The sequence below is a fragment of the Bombina bombina genome, chromosome 8 (genome assembly GCF_027579735.1).
Source record: "Bombina bombina isolate aBomBom1 chromosome 8, aBomBom1.pri, whole genome shotgun sequence".
Taxonomy (NCBI): Eukaryota; Metazoa; Chordata; class Amphibia; order Anura; family Bombinatoridae; genus Bombina; species Bombina bombina.
Window position 1 is genome coordinate 202,123,963 of NC_069506.1, and position 21,446 is coordinate 202,145,408.

At 36.3% G+C, this 21,446-nt stretch overlaps 1 protein-coding gene across 1 annotated transcript; it reads left to right on the forward strand.

Annotated features, from left to right (window-relative positions):
* Nucleotides 1-3,202: 3,202 nt before the first annotated feature.
* Nucleotides 3,203-4,540, forward strand: LOC128638104 (ATP-sensitive inward rectifier potassium channel 11-like). Its single transcript, XM_053689967.1, has one exon. The coding sequence runs from the start codon at nt 3,203-3,205 to the stop codon at nt 4,394-4,396; it is 1,194 nt and encodes a 397-aa protein (XP_053545942.1). The 3' UTR covers nt 4,397-4,540.
* The last annotated feature ends 16,906 nt before the right edge of the window (nt 4,541-21,446 follow it).

The following is a 21,446-nucleotide window of genomic DNA, read 5'->3' on the forward strand; positions in this document are numbered from 1 at the left end:
CAACGCCAAAGCCATATATGTGTGCTATTTCTGATCAAAGGGGATCCCAGAGAAGAATTTACAACCATTTATGCCATAATTGCACAAGTTGTTTGTAAATAATTTCAGTGAGAAATCGAAAGTTTGTGAAAAAATTTGTGAAAAAGTGAACGATTTTTTGTATTTGATCGCATTTTGCGGTGAAATGGTGGTATGAAATATACCAAAATTGGCCTAGATCAACACTTTGGGATGTCTTCTAAAAAAATATATATACATGTCAAGGGATATTCAGGGATTCCTGAAAGATATCAGTGTTCTAATGTAACTAGCGCTAATTTTGGAAAAAAGTGGTTTGGAAATAGCAAAGTGCTACTTGTATTTATGGCCCTATAATTTGCAAAAAAAGCAAAGAACATGTAAACATTGGGTATTTCTAAACTCAGGACAAAATTTAGAAACTATTTAGCATGGGTGTTTTTTGGTGGTTTTAGATATGTAACAGATTTTGGGGGTCAAAGTTAGAAAAAGTGTGTTTTTTTTCCATTTTTCCTCATATTTTATCATTTTTTTTATAGTAAATTATAAGATATGATGAAAATAATGGTATCTTTAGAAAGTCCATTTAATGGTGAGAAAAACGGTATATAATATGTGTGGGTACAGTAAATGAGTAAGAAGAAAATTACAGCTAAACACAAACACCGCAAAAATGTAAAAATAGCCTTGGTCCCAAACGGACAGAAAATGGAAAAGTGCTGTGGTCATTAAGGGGTTAAATGCTTAGTAATTCATAGTAAAACAATTGTGCAATTTACTTTCATTATTTAGGATTATTACATTTCTAATTTTCAGAGCTTGAAATGCACCCTGCTGACTTCTCAGGACTAACACTGCTACATACTTTATATGTCCCTAATTGGCATTAACAGATAACAAACTGTTTGAGTTTATGCTAAAATTAGGACCGTGTTTAACCTTTTTACCTTGAGAATCAATCCCGGATTGGCTCTTCCAAATAAGTGGTAGATGGAGTTTTTCTTTTTAAAAACAATTGCAGCAAATCAAACAAGATGTTAAATTGTTTTAAAGAAAAAAATATTTAGAAGTGGCTGTTATTAAGGAAGGGCGAATGTGTTTATATTCTAATTAGAATGTTAGAACGAATGTTATTGTAGAAATTTGATTTAATTAATAATTGAATGTTGATAAGAAAGAATATTCTTAAAAATTCTATAATCGAATGCAATTTACAGTTTTCGAATGTCACTTTCGAATTCGAATGTTCATAATTAGATCGAATGTCCACATTCGAAATTTCAAATGTAAGATTCAGTTTAACAAATACTATTCAGAATTATAATAGTTCATGTGGCAGGGAATTTAGTAAATTGATACAAATATATAAAAATTAAACCTTTTCAAATTCAAATATTGCATTTAAAGTGAATGTAAAGTTGAATGAATGAGTGCCCAGTTTTTAAAAATACTATTAAAAACAGGGGCACTTTCATTCATTAAAGGGACATACTACTCATATGCTAAATCACTTGAAACGGATGCAGTATAACTGTAAAACGCTGACAGGAAAATATCACCTGAGCATCTCTATGTAAAAAAGGAAGTTATTTTACCTCACAATCTCCTCAGCTCAGCAGAGTAAGTTCTGTGTAAAAAGTTATACTCAGCTGCAGCCCAGCTGCAGGTAAAAAAAAAAAAAAATGAAGAAATGAACAGCAGCCAATCAGCATCAGCAGTGCTGAGGTCATGAACTCTTTTACTGTGATCTCATAAGATTTGACTTAAAGGGACACTAAACCCCCAAAAAATCTTTCATGAATGAAGTTGAGAATACAATTTTAAACAACATTCCAGATTACTTCTATTATCTAATTTGCTTCATTCTTTAGATATCCTTTGTTGAAGAAATTGCAATTCACATGGGTGAGCCAATCACACAAGGCATCTATGTGCAGCAACCAATCAGCAGCTACAGCGCCTATCTAGATATGCTTTTCAGCAAAGTGTATCAAGAGAACAAAGCAAATTAGATAATAGAAGTAAATTAAAAAGTTGTTTAAAATTGCACGCTCTTTCTAAATCATGAAAGAAAAAAATTGTGTTTTATGTCCCTTTAACTCTCATGAGATTTCATTGTAAACTTCCCTAAACTGAATTGGGAAATAAGATGAGAGTGCACGTAAGCTCACTCCCTAAGCTGTCCCAGGACAGACATACTAATATGCTGCTTAGAAATCCTTTACAATGGGATGTGGCTACTGAGGAACTTTTGAGGTAAAATATCTTTCTTTTTTACATAGAGATGTTCAGGTGATATTTTCTAGTCAGCTTTTTACAGCTATACTGCATCACTTTCAAGTGTTTAAACATTTGGGTATTATGGCCCTTTAAACTTTACATTGCAGCGTTTTTTTTAAATTACTTTTTCTTTAGGAAATCCAGACTGGAGATACTCCGCCCACAGCTCCTCTGTACTTACCTCAGCAATGACGAAACCATCTTCCTCCAATCATAGCGTGCACCCCGGAGCGTCCATCTTGTGAGGCCACGCAACATTTGGAGGAAGCCGGTTTCGTCATTGCTGAGTTAAGTACAGAGGAGCTGCGGGTGGAGGATTGCTGGTCTATGTTTGCTAAAGCAAAGGATAAGTATTTAGAAAAAAAGCTGCAATGTAAAGTTTAATGAATGAAAGTGCCCTTGTTTTTAATGGTATTTTTAAAAACCGGGCACTCATTCATAAAACTTTACATTCACTTTAAAGAAAGCATTACAAATACTATTACAAATACTGTATATAAATTGTAATTTTTCAAATTTTAATATTGCATAATTCGAATCGAATTATTAGAAACATTTAAATCAAATATTTCATTTAAAGAAAGCGTTAGAAATACTATTACATTAAATGAATATTAGAATGTTGAACAAACATTTGAAATTCGGAACGAACGAATGTGTTACAATTTGTTTCATTTTTCAAATGCTGCGAAACATTCGCTCATCCCTAGTTGTTATGTTATTCTATAGAAATATCTTGTAATTATAAGGTGTTTACTGTCCCTTTAATATATACCACTTCAAGCATATCTTGACACATCAATTTAATATGCAAATATTGTTTTTTTTTTTTTTTTTTTTCTACAGACGAATTATGAGGCTTTGACAATCTGTGGATACTACTCAGTCCACACATCTTTCTAAAATGCTTGCCCGGAAAGGAATCATTCATGAAGAATACTTAATCACTCGTCTGGCAGAAGATAGTTCTGCACATCCCCAATACAAAGCCAAGACTAGAAGAGCAAGATTTGTGACCAAGAATGGAGCCTGCAATGTGGCCCATAAAAATATTCGTGAACAAGGACGATTCCTGCAAGATGTCTTTACTACAATGGTGGATCTCAAGTGGCACCACAGTTTACTTATTTTTACCATGTCATTTATATGCAGCTGGATGCTTTTCGCTATGGCTTGGTGGCTCATTGCCTTTGCGCATGGAGACCTGGACCCCAGTCGTAACTCAGTAATACCTTGTGTCACTAATATCCAGTCTTTCACATCAGCATTTCTTTTCTCTATTGAGGTTCAGGTTACAATTGGATTTGGAGGTCGCATGGTGACTGAACAGTGTCCGTTGGCTATAACAATTCTTATTATCCAGAATATATCTGGACTGATCATCAATGCAGTCATGCTGGGGTGTATATTTATGAAAACTGCTCAAGCCAACCGTAGGGCTGAAACTCTTATATTTAGTAGACATGCTGTTATAGCCTGCAGGGATGGAAAATATCGTTTTATGTTCCGTGTTGGTGACTTGAGAAAAAGTATGATTATTAGTGCTTCTATCAAGATTCAAGTAGTGAAGAAGACGACCACTGCTGAGGGTGAAGTGATTCCTATCCAACAAGTGGACATCCAGGTGGAGAACCCTGTGGGAACAAATTCCATTTTTCTGGTGTCGCCCCTAATTATTAGCCATACTATTGATGAAAAAAGCCCCCTTTATAACTTCTCAGCTTACGACCTTAGTAATCAAGACATAGAAGTAGTGGCACTTTTGGAGGGAGTGGTAGAGACCACAGGTATAACTACCCAGGCCAGGACATCATATTTGCCAGAAGAAATCCTTTGGGGACATCGTTTTGTACCAATTGTCGCAGAGGAAGATGGCAGATACTCAGTGGACTATTCCAAGTTTGGAAATACAGTGAAAGTTAAGGGCCCTCTATGTAGTGCTAAAGACCTATTAGAAGGCAGATATGCTGGACTTCCTAGAAATAATAACCAATCTAATATACTTAAAAAGAGAAAAGTTGACAGTAAAGAAGAAATTTTAAATGACAAAAACAATTCCACACAAAATACATCTAGCGATTCCTCTTCAGATTCATAATGACTTTATTTAACAAAAACAGAGTCACTTTCCCTTATTTTTGTAAATCTTTTTCAACATGGATAGATAGATTATAATACTTAAAAGTATAATGACTGTGTATTAGGGGTATCCATTTTTTACATGAGGGATAATTCTGATTTTGTTGGGGGGTTTTTCATCTGTGGTTCTGTGGAATTTTTTTGTTTCCAGGATTCTATCAATCAAAACTAAATTATTTACACACATAAAATAATAACGGCTTTATTGAGATATATATCATTGCTTGAACTTGTACAGATGTCATTGTGTCTCATGCTTTGACCCAGCATCATATGTGTTTTAGGGACATGGAGGCCTATTTATCAAAGGTCTTGCGGACCTGATCCGACAGTGCGGATCAGGTCTGCAAGACCTCGCTGAATTCGGAGAGCAATACGCACTCCGTATTCAGCATTGCACCAGAAGCTCACAAGAGTTGCTGGTGCAACGCCGCCCCTGCAGACTCTCAGCAGGGGGGTGTCAATCAACCCGATCGTACTCGATCGGGTTGAATTGTGGCGATTCCTGTCCACCTGCTCAGAGCAGGCAGACAGGGTTATGGAGCAGCGGTCTGAAGACTCGCCAGAAACACGGGCCTGCAAGCTCCATACGGAGCTTGATAAATGGGTCTCATGGATCCAAATTGTCAGAAAGAACATACAATCAAAAAAAAAATTTCCAATATACTTTTATTTTCAGATTTGCTTTGTTTTTATGGTATTCTTTGTTGAAGAGGATACCTAAGCAGGTAGCATCTTCGTGCCTGGAATACTTTATGCTCAGTTGCTCTTGCAAATGTTAAAGCATTCTTGCAAAACTGCTGCCATATAGTACCCCTAACACGTGCACTCTCCTAAATTTATCTACCTACCTTTCAAAAAATTATACCATGAGAAGAAAGTATATTTTATTATTGAGTATAAGTATTTTAACATTTTATGCTTCATCTGAATCATGAAAGAAAAATCTTTTAATGATTGAATGTACAATTTTCAAAGATTTTCCAATTTACTTCTATTATCATATTTTTTTTATTCTCCTGGTATCCTTAAAGGGACACTATACCCAAACATTTTCTTTCATGATTAAGGTAAAGAATACAATTTTTTTTTTTTAAATGTTTATTTATTATCCAACAATTGGCACAGTTGTACAATAATACAGAGTAAGAAGGAAAAAAAAAGGGAAATAAACAAGATAATCAATATCTTCAGGTATTCATACAGAATTACATAACACATCATGATACATAACAAAGTCCAACATGCGGTCAGTAGAGCATCTTAACCCAAAACTTTGAGACCCGATTCTTAGTATATACCTGTTGTTGGGATTTTCCTTATCCAACAGTTGACACAGATATACATTAATGCAGAATCAGATTAGAAAAAAGAAAATAAGCAAAATAATCGGTAACTTCAGGTGTTCATGCGAGATTACATAACACATCATGATACATAACAAAGTCCAACATGAGGTCAGTAGAGCACCTTAACCTTAAACTTTAAGACCCAATTCTTAGTATATACCTATTGTTGGGGTTTTCCTTATCTAAAACAGAACAAAAACAAAAAATAAGAGAGAAGAAAAGAGAAAAAGAGAGGGAGAGAGAGAGGAAAAAAAAAAAAAAAAAAAGAGGGGGGAAAGGGTAGGGGAGGGAGAGAGGGGGAAAAAGGGAACCAAGGGAAGGGGAAGAGAAGCAGGGAGGGGAGGAGAATGAGGAAGGGACAGGAGAGACAAGGGCCTTCTCCCGCCTCCCCCCAACGAGGGGCCAGAATGTGAGAGAAGGAGGAGGAGAAGGAGAGGGGGGGGCAGCCCAGGGGATTTCCAGGAGACAGCTCGATCCCTCCATATTACTTGATCACTACCAGGCGCCCAACAGCACCAGTTCTGAGTTTCTGAAGGGGAATATTAGGTCATTCATTTCTGAGATAGGTAATGACTTGATAAAAATTGACCATTTGCCAAAGAATTTTTTAATGTCTGAATCATTGTGGTAGAGAATACAATTTTAAACAACATTCCAATTTACTTCTATTACCTTATTTGTTTCATTCTTTAGATATACCTTAATGAAGAAATAGCAATGCACACAGTGAACCAATCACAGGAGACATCTATGTGCAGCTACCAATCAGCAGCTACTAAGCATATCTAGATATGCTTTTCAGCAAAGAATATCAAGAGAATGAAGCAAAATAGATAATAGAAGTAAATTAGAAAGTTGTTTAAAATTGTATGCTCTTTCTAAATAATGAAAGAAAAAATTGGGGTTTCATGTCCCTTTAATACCAAGCAGTTGGCAAGAATGCTCAAATGCTCTCAAGTGTATAACATTGTTAAAAGCATTCTTGCAAAACTGCTGCCATCTACTGCCATCTACTATTCCAGACGTGCTCAATACCTATCTACGTATGCTCCTCAACCTAGAATACCATGAGAACAAAGTCATTTAATTGTATGCTATATCTGAACCATGAAAGAAAAAATGGGTCTAATGTCCCTTTAAACAGATTCACATAGTACTGTATAGGAATTGTAGAGCAAGCTATGATTTTGCAGGCTATGTTCTCAGTAGAGCTTCTGTTATAGGTCTGATATTTATATTTTTGGCTTCTGAGTGTTAGATACCTTCTATGTTTTTGTCTCCCTAATCTGTGGTTCTAAATGCTTTTTCTATGAAAATTCTCACTTATTACATAAACAAACCGTTGCTTTTTACTGTGTTGCAACTTAATACTTTAATTTTAAAATGAAAAACCATTTTTAAACGATGTTCCTGAGCTGAGTAAAATATTTTCTTTTCACCCAAAGAGGTGTGTCTCTGTCCACCAATGCAACTTTGGGAGCTGTTCATATCAGCCAATAAGCAATTAATCCTAGAATCTCTGTTGTGCATGAGTAATAATTTCCTGCTATTTTTCATATATTTTTTAAAATAATTTGTTAACTAATTTTAATATGTTTAGATGCTGTTTGTTTCATTTGCTTAAAAGAAAATATACAGGAAGAAATTAAAGTAACTGTGTAGTTCTGAATAGGGATGGGCAAATGTGCTGAAAGTGTTCGTTTTGGACCATCAAATGTTTATAAAAATGAAAATCCATTAAAATTTGGTAATCAAAAGTTACTTTTATTTTTGAATGTTCATAATGAAATCAAATGTCCACATTTGAAATTTCGAATGTAAAATTTGATTTAACAAATACCGGTACTATTCAGAAGTTCAATAGTCCATGTGGTAGGAAATTTAGTAAATTGATACATAATAGATACAAATATATCAATTTGAATGTTTCTATTTCGAATATTGCATAATTTGAATATTATATTTAAAGAGAACATTAGAAATACTATTACAAATATATAGATTCCAATTTTTCTAATTCAAATATTGCATAATTAGAATAAAATATAATTTTTTTTAAAGATAGCATTAGAAATACTATTGCATAAAACGAATGTTAGAATGTTGTGCAAACATTCGGAATTCGAAACGAACAAATGAAAATTTGTTTCAATTTTCGAAATGTTGCAAAACATTCGCCCATCCCTAGTTGTGAAGCTGATAAGCAGAGATGATTATAACACAGATACAATTTACACATTAGACTATATTTTACTTCTTTATATTACAACTTAGTAGCAGAACAACCATCCAGGCTTACAAATCTGAACACAAACACTAACATAAGTAACAGATACGCTGAACATCACACACAGATGCTTTGTGGGGGATAGAAATGAGTCAGTTATAGAAAAAAATGGGCAGACTGCGGCATGGCTGACTGAAAAGAAAGGGTTCTGAATGATCCTGGAGAGGTTGTGTAGGCTCACAGCCAAATTTATTACGGTAAAGCAACACAACTTCATGTTGTGCGTAAGCAGCTGTAAAATACCTTTCAGATTTAGTCACTTAAAGGGACAGTCTAGTCAAAATTAAACTTTTATGATTCAGATAGGGCATGTCATTTTAAACAACTTTCCAATTTACTTTTATCATAAAATGTGCTTTGTTCTCTTGGTATTCTTTGTTGAACGCTAAACTTAGGTAGGCTGATATGCTAAATTTCTAAGACCTTGAAGGCTGCCTCTTAGGGCATTTTGACAGTTTTACACAGCTAGACAGTGCTAGTTCATGTGTCGTATAAATAACATTGTACTCCTATGAATTTACCTAGGAGTCAGCACTTTTGGCTAAAATGTTAGTCTGTCAAAATAGCTGAAATAAGGGGGCAGTCTGCAGAGGCTTAGATACAACATAATCACAGAGGTAAAAAGTATATTAATATAACTGTGTTAGTTATGCAAAACTGGGAATTGGTTATAAAAGGATTATCTATCTTTTTAAACAATAACAATTCTGGAGTAGACTGTCCCTTTAAGGCAATAAGAACCAGATTAGCATAATTGGCTATATGTTAGGCAATCCTGTTTTATTATGTTAAAAAACAAATTATCTACCTTTTTTTTCTCCATTTTCTGTTGCACAATAGATGCACTATCACAAGGCAAACATGATTAAAATACTTAAAGGGATATTGCACCGTAAAATTGTTTTCCCTTTAATGTGTTATGATGATCAATTTTACCTGCTGCAGAGTATTACATTTTTTACAAATAGCTCCTTTACATTTTTGTGTCATTTGAAATAGCTGCTTTTGCATGTTAAAATACTATACTTCAGATGTGAAAGTGATGGTAAACGCCGTTATTTGCAAATTACATATTTAGATTAGTTTATATAATAAGTATTAAACCGCATTATCAATTCATTATTTTTTTATGTATTTTAATGTCAATTTTAATACATTATCAAAACCTTGTTGCGCCGGAGAGCTCGCTCCGTCACGGAGGGCTGGCGATTTAATGGAACGGAGATATTATTTATTATGTCATTGTAAGTAAATGGCTATATAATGTATAAAGTGAAAATTTGTGTGCACATTTAAGAAGAATGAACAAGATTGATCATATATTCGGTCAATAGTGAGTTTACCATCCCTTTAATGTGTCTGTATTGGCTACAGAAAAGCTGTGGAAACAAAATGCAGTAGAAGAAATCCGCCTCTCAGTGAGAAGTGAGAGTAAGTTCAAGCTGTCTGTACGGTGTTCCTGCAACAGCTTTAAATTTAATTCACTTCCGTATCCGCTGCTTACCTGAGTAAATTGTCTGTTTAATACACATCAAAGAAATTCCTTTTCCTATAATCCATTCATTCTAAATATCCCATCCAGAATGCACACAATCATTCCTGCCACATTGCTGATTCCTAAATCATAGCAGCCAATATCATAAAAGATACCATCCAATAATGACACACCATAATAACTAGATGTATGTGTTATATGTATAATATATATGTATATGTATTATGTATGTATACAGGTGTGTGTGTGTATATATATATATATTCTAAATGAGATCCTACCTAAGCAACTAATGTGTTGCATATTAAACAGCTACATGCTTAGAGTATAGTATATGTACTCCACTCAGTAACCACACACACACATCTCTGAGGTAAATTACTGGTAAAGTGAGCAAAATAAACTATGTGCATTTTTTATACTATGCTTAAAGGCAAGGTAAACTTGCGTGCAATCGTCATCACATTTATCAATAACATTAAAATTTAGTATAACTTTAATTCATCATTTGATTATATTTTTTAAAATAAGCCTCAAATCCTAATATTTACCTCTTGTTCTGCAACGATTACCCGTCCGCCCGACTTTAGTATAAAATTGATTGACACCTGGTTTACCTAGTGGCATCCAATCACCGCTTTCTCCATGTGGTGGTGAACACAGCATATCCGACGTCATCGGACCTCACTGCGCATGCGCCCCGACAAGTAACGTCTCAAGGTAATTGCGATGAACAGCACTGCCGAGTCTGGCTATAGAAATTACGGACAATTGCGCATGCGCAGATGATTCTAGGTCCGTGAACGCGCAAAATTCTGACGTCGAATGCGGGTGGGTTGGTTCTCTAAGATGAGAACAGAAATATCGGAAGTATCAAGGGGGAGGAGTAATACAATAAAAGGTAGATATATTTTTATATAAATAACTTCAAATCAAACACGCAAATATTCAAAAGGACTTAGCGACTGCATTGCAAGGCTAATTAGAAAACTAAACAAAGTTAAAAACATTGCAAACTTTACCTTGCCTTTAATTGCACATTTTATTATAGACTTGTTTAGAAACAAATGCCCCTTTAAAGAGATATGAAACTCAATAAAAATAATTATTTGGGACATACATTTTTTAAAAAGCTTCTAAATTTACTTCTATTATCAAATTTGCTTTGTTTCTATGGTAGTGTCTTGAAGAGATACCTTGGTTTAAGTGTCTGGAGCGCTACATGGCAGGAAATAGTGCTTGCAAATGGATAACATTCTTGTAAAACTACTGCAATATAGTGCTCCAGAGACATGCACGCTCTTTAGCTTTTTCATCAAAAGATGCCAGGAGAACAAAGAAAAATGTATAATAGAAGTAAATTAGAAAGTTGTTTAAAAGTGCCTGCTTTTCACTGAATCATAAAAAAATGTGGGTTTCATTTCCCTTTAAGGCTAAAGATGCTGTGTTAAAGGGAGAGGGGTTACAAGTACTCAGGATACTCATCCAGTATCCTGTTTACCCTATTCAGAAGAGTGCTTGATATGAAGCTGCTACTAACAAGATCAAAGCCCTAACAGAACATATGGACATAAACATACCTGCTGGGTCAGAGAAGTGTTTAGGTAGAGAAATAAGATTTTATCACACACATGCCTAGGGGAAGTATTTTTTAAATAATAGTAATAATTATTAACACTCTTGCTGTGTCTCTAGCCTAACACACTGAGAGCAGTGCGGCGCACAGTGTTATAATGTGACTGTGCGCGCTCAGTGTGTCCTGCCTTTTCATCTCTGCGCGCTCAGCCACTTCAGGTCGCATAGCTGAGCGCTCAGAGTTGAAATATTTGAACTTCAGAAGCGATGTGGTGCAAAGCAGCTGCTTCGCCTCGCGCCCCATCGCTTGTAGTGTGTCACAGCCTCAAGACTCTCACGCAATGTTCTACTTTCACCAAATAATTTTGCAGGGACCTATGACAATGATAATTATCCCACAACAAAATACAATTAGATTAGAATTACATCTCTAGTTTACAGTTACATACGGCTAGATTACGAGTTTTTGTCGGTAAGGCTGTGCGGTGCTAATGAGACTTTTTTTCTTACCGCTCACTTAAGCCAACGCTGGTATTACAAGTTTTCTTCAAGCCGACGTTAGCCTCAGAAAAGTGAGCGTTGAGCAAAATTTAGCTCCACATCTCACTGTAATACCAGCGCTGCTTAAGTCAGCGGTAAGCTGGCAAAATGTGCTCCTGCACGATTTCCCCATAGGAAACAATGGGGCTGAGCTGGCTCAAAAAAAACTAACACCTGCAAAAAAGCAGCGTTCAGCTCCTAACGCAGCCCCATTGTTTCCTATGGGGAAATTAATTTTATGTCTGCACCTAACACCCTAACATGAACCCCAAGTCTAAACACCCCTAATCTTACACTTATTAACCCCTAATCTGCTGCCCCAACATCGTCGCCACCTACATTATATTATTAACCCTTAATCTGCTGCTCCGGACACCGCCACCACCTACATTATATTTATTAACCCCTAATCTGCCCCCCCCCCCACGTCACCGTAACTATATTAAATTTATTAACCCCTAATCTGCCGCAGCCAACGTCGCCGCCACTATAATAAATTTATTAACCCCTAACCCTAACACCCCCCTAACTTAAATATAATTTAAATAAATCTAAATAAATTTACTACAATTAAAGAAATTAATCCTATTTAAAACTAAATACTTACCTATAAAATAAACCCTAAGATAGCTACAATATAACTAATAGTTACATTGTAGCTATCTTAGGATATATTTTTATTTTACAGGCAACGTTGTATTTATTTTAACTAGGTACAATAGTTATTAAATAGTTATTAACTATTTAATAACTTCCTAATTAAAATAAGTAAAAATTTACCTGTAAAATAAATCCTAACCTAAATTACAATTACACCTAACACTACACTCTCATTAAATTAAATAAATTTCCTACAATTAACTACAATTAAATTAAATAAACTAAAGTTAAAAAAAACACTAAATTACAGAAAATAAAAAAAGAATTACAATTTTTTAAAACTAATTACACCTAATCTAATCCGCCTAATAAAATAAAAAAGCCCCCCCAAAATAATAAAATTCCCTACCCTATACTAAATTACAAATAGCCCTTAAAAGGGCCTTTTGCGCGGCATTGCCCCAAAGTAATCAGCTCTTTTACCTGTAAAAAATATATACAATACCCCCCAACATTACAACCCACCACCCACACACCCAACCCTACTCTAAAACCCACCCAATCCCCCCTTAAAAAAACCTAACTACCCCCTTGAAGATCACCCTACCTTGAGCCGTCTTCACAAGTGGACGTCCAGAGGGGCAGAAGTCTTCATCCGATCCGGCCAGAAGAGGACCTCCAGTCCGGCAGAAGTCTTCATCCAGGCAGCATCTTCTATCTTCTTCCATCCGGAGCGGAGCGGGTCCATCTTGAAGACATCCGACGCGGAACATCCTCTTCCATCTGACGGCGACTGAAGAATGAAGGTTCCTTTAAGTGACGTCATCCAAGATGGCGTCCCTTCAATTCCGATTGGCTGATAGAATCCTATCAGCCAATCGGAATTAAGGTAGGAAAAATCCTATTGGCTGATGCAATCAGCCAATAGGATTGATCTTGCATTCTATTGGCTGTTCCAATCAGCCAATAGAATGCAAGCTCAATCTTATTGGCTGATTGGATCAGCCAATAGGATTGAACTTCAATCCTATTGGCTAATTGCTTCAGCCAATAGGATTTTTCCTACCTTAATTCCGATTGGCTGATAGGATTCTATCAGCCAATCGGAATTAAAGGGACACCATCTTGGATGACGTCACTTAAAGGAACCAGTTGCCGTCGGATGGAAGAGGATGCGCCGCGTCGGATATCTTCAAGATGGACCCACTCCACTCCGGATGGAAGAAGATAGAAGATGCCGCCTCTTCTGGCCGAATCGGATGAAGACTTCTGCCCCTCTGGATGTCCACTTGTGCCCGGCTGGGTGAAGACGGCTCAAGGTAGGGTGATCTGAAGTGTTAGGTTTTTTTAAGGGGGGATTGGGTGGGTTTTAGAGTAGGGTTGGGTGTGTGGGTGGTGGGTTGTAATGTTGGGGGGGTATTGTATTTTTTTTTACAGGTAAAATAGCTAATTACTTTGGGGCAATACCCCGCAAAAGGCCCTTTTAAGGGCTATTTGTAATTTAGTATAGGATAGGGAATTTTATTATTTGGGGGGCTTTTTTATTTTATTAGGGGGATTAGATTAGTTGTAATTAGTTTGAAAAAAATGTAATTCTTTTTTTATTTTCTGTAATTTAGTGGGGGGGTTTTGTACTTTAGTTTATTTAATTTAATTGTAGGTAATTTATTTAATTAATTTAATGATAGTGTAGTGTTAGGTGTAATTGTAATTTAGGTTAGGAATTATTTTACAGGTAAATTTTTACTTATTTTAACTAGGAACTATTGTACCTAGTTAAAAATAAATACAAAGTTGCCTGTAAAATAAAAATAAATCCTAAGCTAGCTACAATGTAACTATTAGTTATATTGTAGCTAGCTTAGGGTTTATTTTATAGGTATTTCGTTTTAAATAGGATTAATTTATTTAATAGTAGTAAATTTATTTTGTTTTGTTTAAATTATATTTAAGTTAGGGGGTGTTAGGGTTAGACTTAGGTTTATGGGTTAATAAATGTAGTTAGGTGTCGGCAATGTTAGGGACGGCAGATTAGGTGTTAATAAAATTTAACTAGTGTTTGCGAGGCGGGAGTGCGGCGGTTTAGGGGTTAATAAATTTATTTTTAAAGTGGCGGCGATGTCCGGTCGGCAGATTAGGGGTTAAACATTTTAGTTAAGTGTTTCTGATGTGGGGGGCCTCGGTTTAGGGGTTAATAGGAAGTTTATGGGTGTTAGTGTACTTTTTATCACTTTAGTTAAGAGCTTTATGTTCTGGCGTTAGCCCATAAAACTCTTAACTACTGACTTTTAAATGCGGTAGGAGTCTTGCCAGGAGAGGGTCTAACGCTCACTTTTTCAGGCGATCGTAATACCGGCGTTAGGCAAATCCCATTAAAAAGAGAGGATACGCAATTGACTTAAGGGGATTTGCGAGCGGTAGACCCTCTCCTGCCTGACTCGTAATACCAGTGGGCGTTAAAAAGCAGCGTTGGGACCCCTCAACGCTGCTTTTTAAGGCTAACGCAAGACTCATAATCTAGCCGATAGTGAATTAGCTAAAACTGCTAACTATTTTATACTACTCAATGTTACAACACTGTGTACAAATACACTTGCTTTTTATTTTATAAATACTAACAGGCAATACAAACATGTTCAGCGGGTGAAAGTTACTTGTTGTACATATGGTGTTTTTTGGGGGGTCATTTGCCCTTCTTGCCCCTGCCAGACACCCATGGGTTGCCTGAATTAATACAAAATATTGTTTTGAACAGTCTTCTCTTTTCAATGATCCCTGTAGTATAGGACTCTTGATTTTAAAGTGATATTTAGTTACATTTCTTTGTTGCATCTAAAATGAACTTTAAAAAATATATTATTTTTTAATAAATGCAAAATTCTATCATGAAAAACACTAATTTGGCAAGATGTATCAAAGTGAGAATAAGAAAATGATCATGTTTGTCGTAAAAAAAAAATGATATGAGCATATTTATTAAAGGCTACGCGCCAATAAAGTCGCAACTTTTCATATACTGTATGTGAACACATTGATTCATGATCATTCGCATATCTTTAATATATGCAAATAAATTGTCTGGAAATGCCTAATTCTTGTATTAATTTCTGTATGGGAACGGTGAATCACAGGGTGAAACGTGTAGCCTTCAAAATGTTCACCTTGCAGCTTGCCTTAAACAAGGAAGATTCACAAATAGTGTAGAACGCACAGGTGATAGTGGCTACTAAAGCGAATATACTCACAGACGGAATCTGTAAAGTGAATCTTCTGATTTTTATTGAAGGAATACAGCTTCTGTTCCATTAAAAACAAAGTTTACTGACAAAATATTCATCTATAAAATTGCTCCCATATAATACGTTTATACACAGCTAAAAGGAGAAGCTGAGGTTGCCTGCAACTACTATCGTAAGGGACAGGGCCGGACTGGGAATAAAAAGCAGCCCTGGAAAAATATGAAGACCAGCCCTATTTTCTGTTGAGTCAGTAGAATGCACATGGCCCCTTTTTCTCAAATTAGATTACTGAGATACTACTTCCCCAATGTTTTTTCAGAATTAAATTATATTACTTTGCATTAAATAAAAATGCCAGAGGGATATTTTATAGGCACCCTATAAACCAATTGCATTCATTAATCACCCCTTTAAATTGTAGCTTTCCAGCCCCAGGTTCTGCAGCCCACCGGGAAATCTCCTGGTATCCTGGTAGGCCAATCCGGCCCTGGTAAGGGAAGTTACCTTTTACACTAACTATAAACTTTTCCTTTTTAAATATATTGTATTAATCTCTATTTGCATTTAAAAATGCAGTATATATTTACAGTTCTCATATATTTATGAAAAGTGACGCATGTACTATTCACTGTTTTTAATCTCGCCAGTTTGTAGGTTGCGACGTAGAGAGAGAGCAATATTGTTTGTTTGGAGGGAAAATGGAAATATTTCTTTTTCTTGCAGTAATGGCTGTATTTAGGGTTAGAAATCACCCACAGCAACGCACAGAATAATAATAATTAAATAAATAAATAAAAGGTATATACAGATTTATTAAAAGTAAAATAATTTATAGTGCAATTAAAATAAGTGTACTCAAAAGATAAGCTACAACAAACGGGCAACCTTCCTCGATGAAAGAGCGCAAAAGAAGGGTAAAATAAAAATAACTTTAATAATATATAAGAAATAACATTCTTACAATCATGGGATTAATTTATTCTGTTATATAGGATAAAAACAATAAAACCATTTATTGGTGGCTGAAGTTAAGATTGATAAATAAAGTGAAAACGATATTTTCACAAGAAAACTAGGGGTGAGATTATATATGCGGCGTCGCCCGCAAAAACCGGCAACGCTGGTTTTTAGTTTGGTTTTGCTATCACATATACGGCACCGCATATAAATGTGGCGCATATATTTCACCCATCACCCGCTATTTTTACTCCCATAAGCTTACATAGTACCGCATCGAAAATCGGTATCACATATTCAGTGCAGGGACTTAAGCGTTGAAAATGGAGAAATTTTACTCCATTTTCACCTCGCCACACATAGGTAGGCGCAGCTGATATTGCACTAAAAATGTAAGCAACGTAACCCCCTGAAAATAATAACTAACACCTAACGCATGTGCAGTATCTATCCACCTGTCAACCGCCAACCCCCACTGCAATAACTAATAAAACTATTAACCCCTAATCCGCCATTCACCCACATCGCGATCTACCTAATATATGTATTAACCCCTAATCTTCACCCACAACGCCAACTACCTATCAGCATTATTAACCCCTAAACCACCAACCCCCCACAACGCAAATATACCTAATTAACCTATTAACCCCTAAACCTCCAACCCCCCCATGCAAATAACTAATTTAGTTACTAAGCCCCCTAACCTAATACCCCCTAAATTAACCCCAATTACATTAAATTAAAAAATACTAAATTACAATTAGAATAAAAAACCTAACATTACTTTAAAAATAAAAAAGCTAATTTTAAATTAATCTAAAATTACAAAAAACAAAAAGTCTACAATCACAGAAAAACACAATAAATCAATTATCAAAAATAAAAAAATTAAACCTAATCCCTATGTAAATAAAAAAGCCCCCCAAAATAAAAAAAAAACCCTAATCTAAACTAAACTACCAATAGCCCTTAAAAGGGCCTTTTGTAGGGCATTGCCCAAACTTAAACAGCTCTTTTACATCTAAAAAATTCTAAGTCCCCCCTAACAGTAAAACCCCCACCCACCAAACCCCTCAAAATAAAATAAACCTAACACTAAAAAACCCTAAACTACCCATTGCCCCTAAAGGGCCATTTGTATGGGCATTGCCCTTAAAAGGGCATTCAGCTCTTTTACAAGTGCCCAATAAATCCCTAAATCCCTATAATAAAAAAGCCTAATTCTAACCCCCAAATAGGTACTCACGGATCCTGAAGTCCGGCGGTGAAGTCTTGTTCCAGGCGGTGAAGTCTTCCAAGCAGCCGATATCTTCTTTCAAGCGGGGACCTCTTCTTTCTTCATCCAGAACCAAGCCGGAGCGGAGATGATTGGAACTGAAGACCGGTGACCGCAGAGCCATGGAGCGTGGAGGATCCTCTTCATACGATCACCGCTGTACACTGACTATTAAATGTAAGGTACCTGTTTAAATATGGCATACCTTGCATTCCTATTGGCTAAAAAATTCAAATCAGCCAATGGGATTTGAGTAGCTCTCATCCTATTGGCTGATTTGAATTTTTTCAGCCAATAGGAATGCAAGGTATGTAGGGTTGCCACCCAGCTGGTATTTAACCAGCACAGCCGGTAATCGGCAATTAGGAGCTGGTGCCGGCATTAGTAAAATACCGGCAATGCAAAAGCCGTTTTTTTTTGTTTTTTTTGCAGCTATCATTTACTGTCACCTGACTGGTCCACTTATTGCTAGTACAGAATTTGTTAAGAGGATACATACAGCTAACATCTTCTTGTGCCTTATTTTTATTACCATCCAGCTCAGTTGGGGGTTTATGAGTTTGACATTTAGCGTGGGCTTTTTCTCTATAATTATTTACACGTCATAGCATGTACTAATCTAATGAGCACGTTACGATCGCGTATAGCCTGCAAATACAGACAGACACAGACCGGCACATCATCACACTGCAGTAAACAGTACAATACAGGAGCTGAGGTGTGCCTTGTCCTAGAGTCCTACCACCCAGAGCTTCTGTAACCCCTTCAGTCCCACAGTATCTGAAAACTGCACTGAAGCACCCACAAAGTAGGGGTGAATAGTCATGGCCGGATTGGGCTGCCAGGAAATAGTAATAAACGGAGTACAGGGCTGCCAGTAGGGTTACATTGCATTGTCTCCCTGCACAGCCACAGCGCACTCTGCAAAAGATCTGTTGTAACAGTGGTGGGACCCACCCGCAAAAACAGCCTGCTCATATAGCTGCACTGCACTGTGTGAACTCTCCTTCAAGTACAATCTCCCCCTCCTCTTCTCTTCCTGAGCACGACACTCTTGACAGCCTCTCAGTTTAGGGAGAACACCAGTGGTGGTTCTAGGCAAATTTTACTGGGGGGGGCCAAAGTGGGGCCAGTGTTTAATCAGAGGGGCACATTAAAAAATGGAAACAAATGATATTTATATATATATATTTACATGTATACATACACACACACATATCGATATATATATATATATATATATATATATATATATGTATGTTCAGAATCTGTCTCTTTTGTGACTCCGCCCTCACCCATGGCTGGTATTTTTTTGAGGAAAAGGTTGCAACCCTAAAGGTACGCCATATTTAAACGCGTACCTTGCATTCAATAGTCAGTGTACGGTCGTCGGTCTTCATTTCCAATCATCTCCGCGCCGGCTTGTTCCTAGATGAAGAAAGAAGAGATCCCCGCTTGGAAGAAGATATCGGCCGATTGGAAAAAGACTTCACCGCCTGGAACAAGACTTCACACTGGACTTCAGGAACCGTGAGTACCTATTTCGGAGTTAGAATTAGGCTTTTTTTTTTTTTTTTTTTTTTTTTTTTAGATTTGGGATTTAATGGGCACTTGTAAAAGAGCTGAATGCCCTTCTAAGAGCAATGCCCATACAAATGCCCCTTTAGGGGCAATGGGTAGTTCAGGTTTTTTTAGTGTTTTTTTTGGAGGGGGGGTTGTCTCTTTGCTTTTTTCTACATCCTAATATCACAGTTCATGCTGAAATGCTTAATATAATATTTCTATTAGCAAGTATTATCTAATCTATACACTTTCTACCTTTCAAATTGTGATTACTCACTGACCTTTCACACTATAACTATTTAATATCAATTCTTGTGCATGTTAGTGTACTCCAGAGGTCATAATTAAGTGGATATCAATCAAATATTAATAGCTTATGAATAATTTGCTTGTTTTCCATATACCTTTTTCAGAACGAGGTGACGACCTGTTCTTGAGTGTTGCTAAGCCGCAACAAATAAGTGAATATATAATAAATTAAAACCAGTTTAAGTAGCAAATATATTTAACACACAAATTCAATGTTTAAAATTAGAACAGTTCATCCTTTTCCTGTTTAAAATATCTCAAACCACAACTACTTGCACATTTCATATCCTTTCAATAAGTCTTCCTGTGAATTATTCTGATATTAGCTGTGGACTGTCTGTTAATAGGTAACTATGGCATATGTGTGTGTGTTTGTTTTTTTTAAAGTTGCTATGAAATGTTAGCAGATGTGTCTTACAAATAGCAAGCTCATTTCATAAAAATATAATAGGGGGTTATTATACAAACATATTTACCTTAAAACAATTACCACAGGCTTATCCAACCTAAGACTAGGGACAGATTTGGGCTCACCAGTGCTTTTTAAGGGACACTTCCATTGTTAAAAGTTGAATAGTGTAATGTTTGTGAACAGTAAGGTCATTTTTTATGCTGTAATCCTCTTCTAGCAGCAAATTTATAGTATAATCACCAGGGCCGGACTGGGAACAAAAATAGGCTTAGGCATTTTAAGGCAGACCAGCCCACTCCTCCCCTTTTATTATTTAACCACACCACAAAACTGACAAGTATTCTGTCACTGCATTGTGTCCTTCTGTTGCTGCATTTTGTAAATTGGTTGTCATGTGTGTGGTAAATTGGAGGCAGAGGCTGGCGTTTAGCCCTGCCTGTAGTAAATTGACTGTTGCGCATTACTTTAGTTATAGGGACACTAAACCCAACAATTTTCTTTCGTGATTCAGATAGAGCATGCAATTTTAAGCAACTTTCTAATTTACTCCTATTATAATTTTTTCTTCATTCTCTTGCTATCTTTATTTGAAAAATAATGAATCTAAGCTAAGGAGCCAGCCAATTTTGGTGCAGACCACTGGACAGCACTTGTTTAATGGTGGGTGCATTTAGCCACCAATCAGCAAGCACAACTCAGGTTGTGAACCAAAACTGGGCCAACTTCTAAACTTACATTATTGCTTTTCAAATAAAGATAGCAAGAAAATGAAGAAAATTGATAATAGGAGTAAATTAGAACAGTGCTTAAAATTGCATGCTCTATCTGAATCATGAAAACATTTTTTTTGGTTCAGTGTCCCTTTAACCCTGTGCTTTACACTGGTTATAGTGGATAGTTGTTTAGGGAGTAATTAACCCCCACTTCCCCTGTCGGCTTAGAGTCTTACGGGTAGAGGTGGTATAGTGGTACATCCCTGTTTGTGACAGACATTACAGTACATTTTAAAATATATTAACCGTATAATTTATTTTTCTGAACATATAAAATCATTTTTCATGGCCCCCACTTGCACATGTAAGTGGCAAGTGCAGGGGAAAGGAACATGGGAGTCAAAATTATTATTTCATGGTTCAGATAGAGCATACAGCACTCTCTTAGCATCCTTTGTGGAAACTCTTAGATCCTTCCCACTAGAGCATATTGAGGTATACTCAGGAGCAGTGTTCCCTCTAAGGACAGTTTTGTGTGCAGCCCAGCAGTGAAACAGTTAACAAGAGAACCATACCTTGCCATCTGCATTGTGCAGTGTTTGCTAATTGCAGGGTGTGGTTACCTAATTAACTGTTTCACTGCTGGGCCGCACACAAAACTGGCCTTAGAGGGAACACTGCTCAGGAGAGT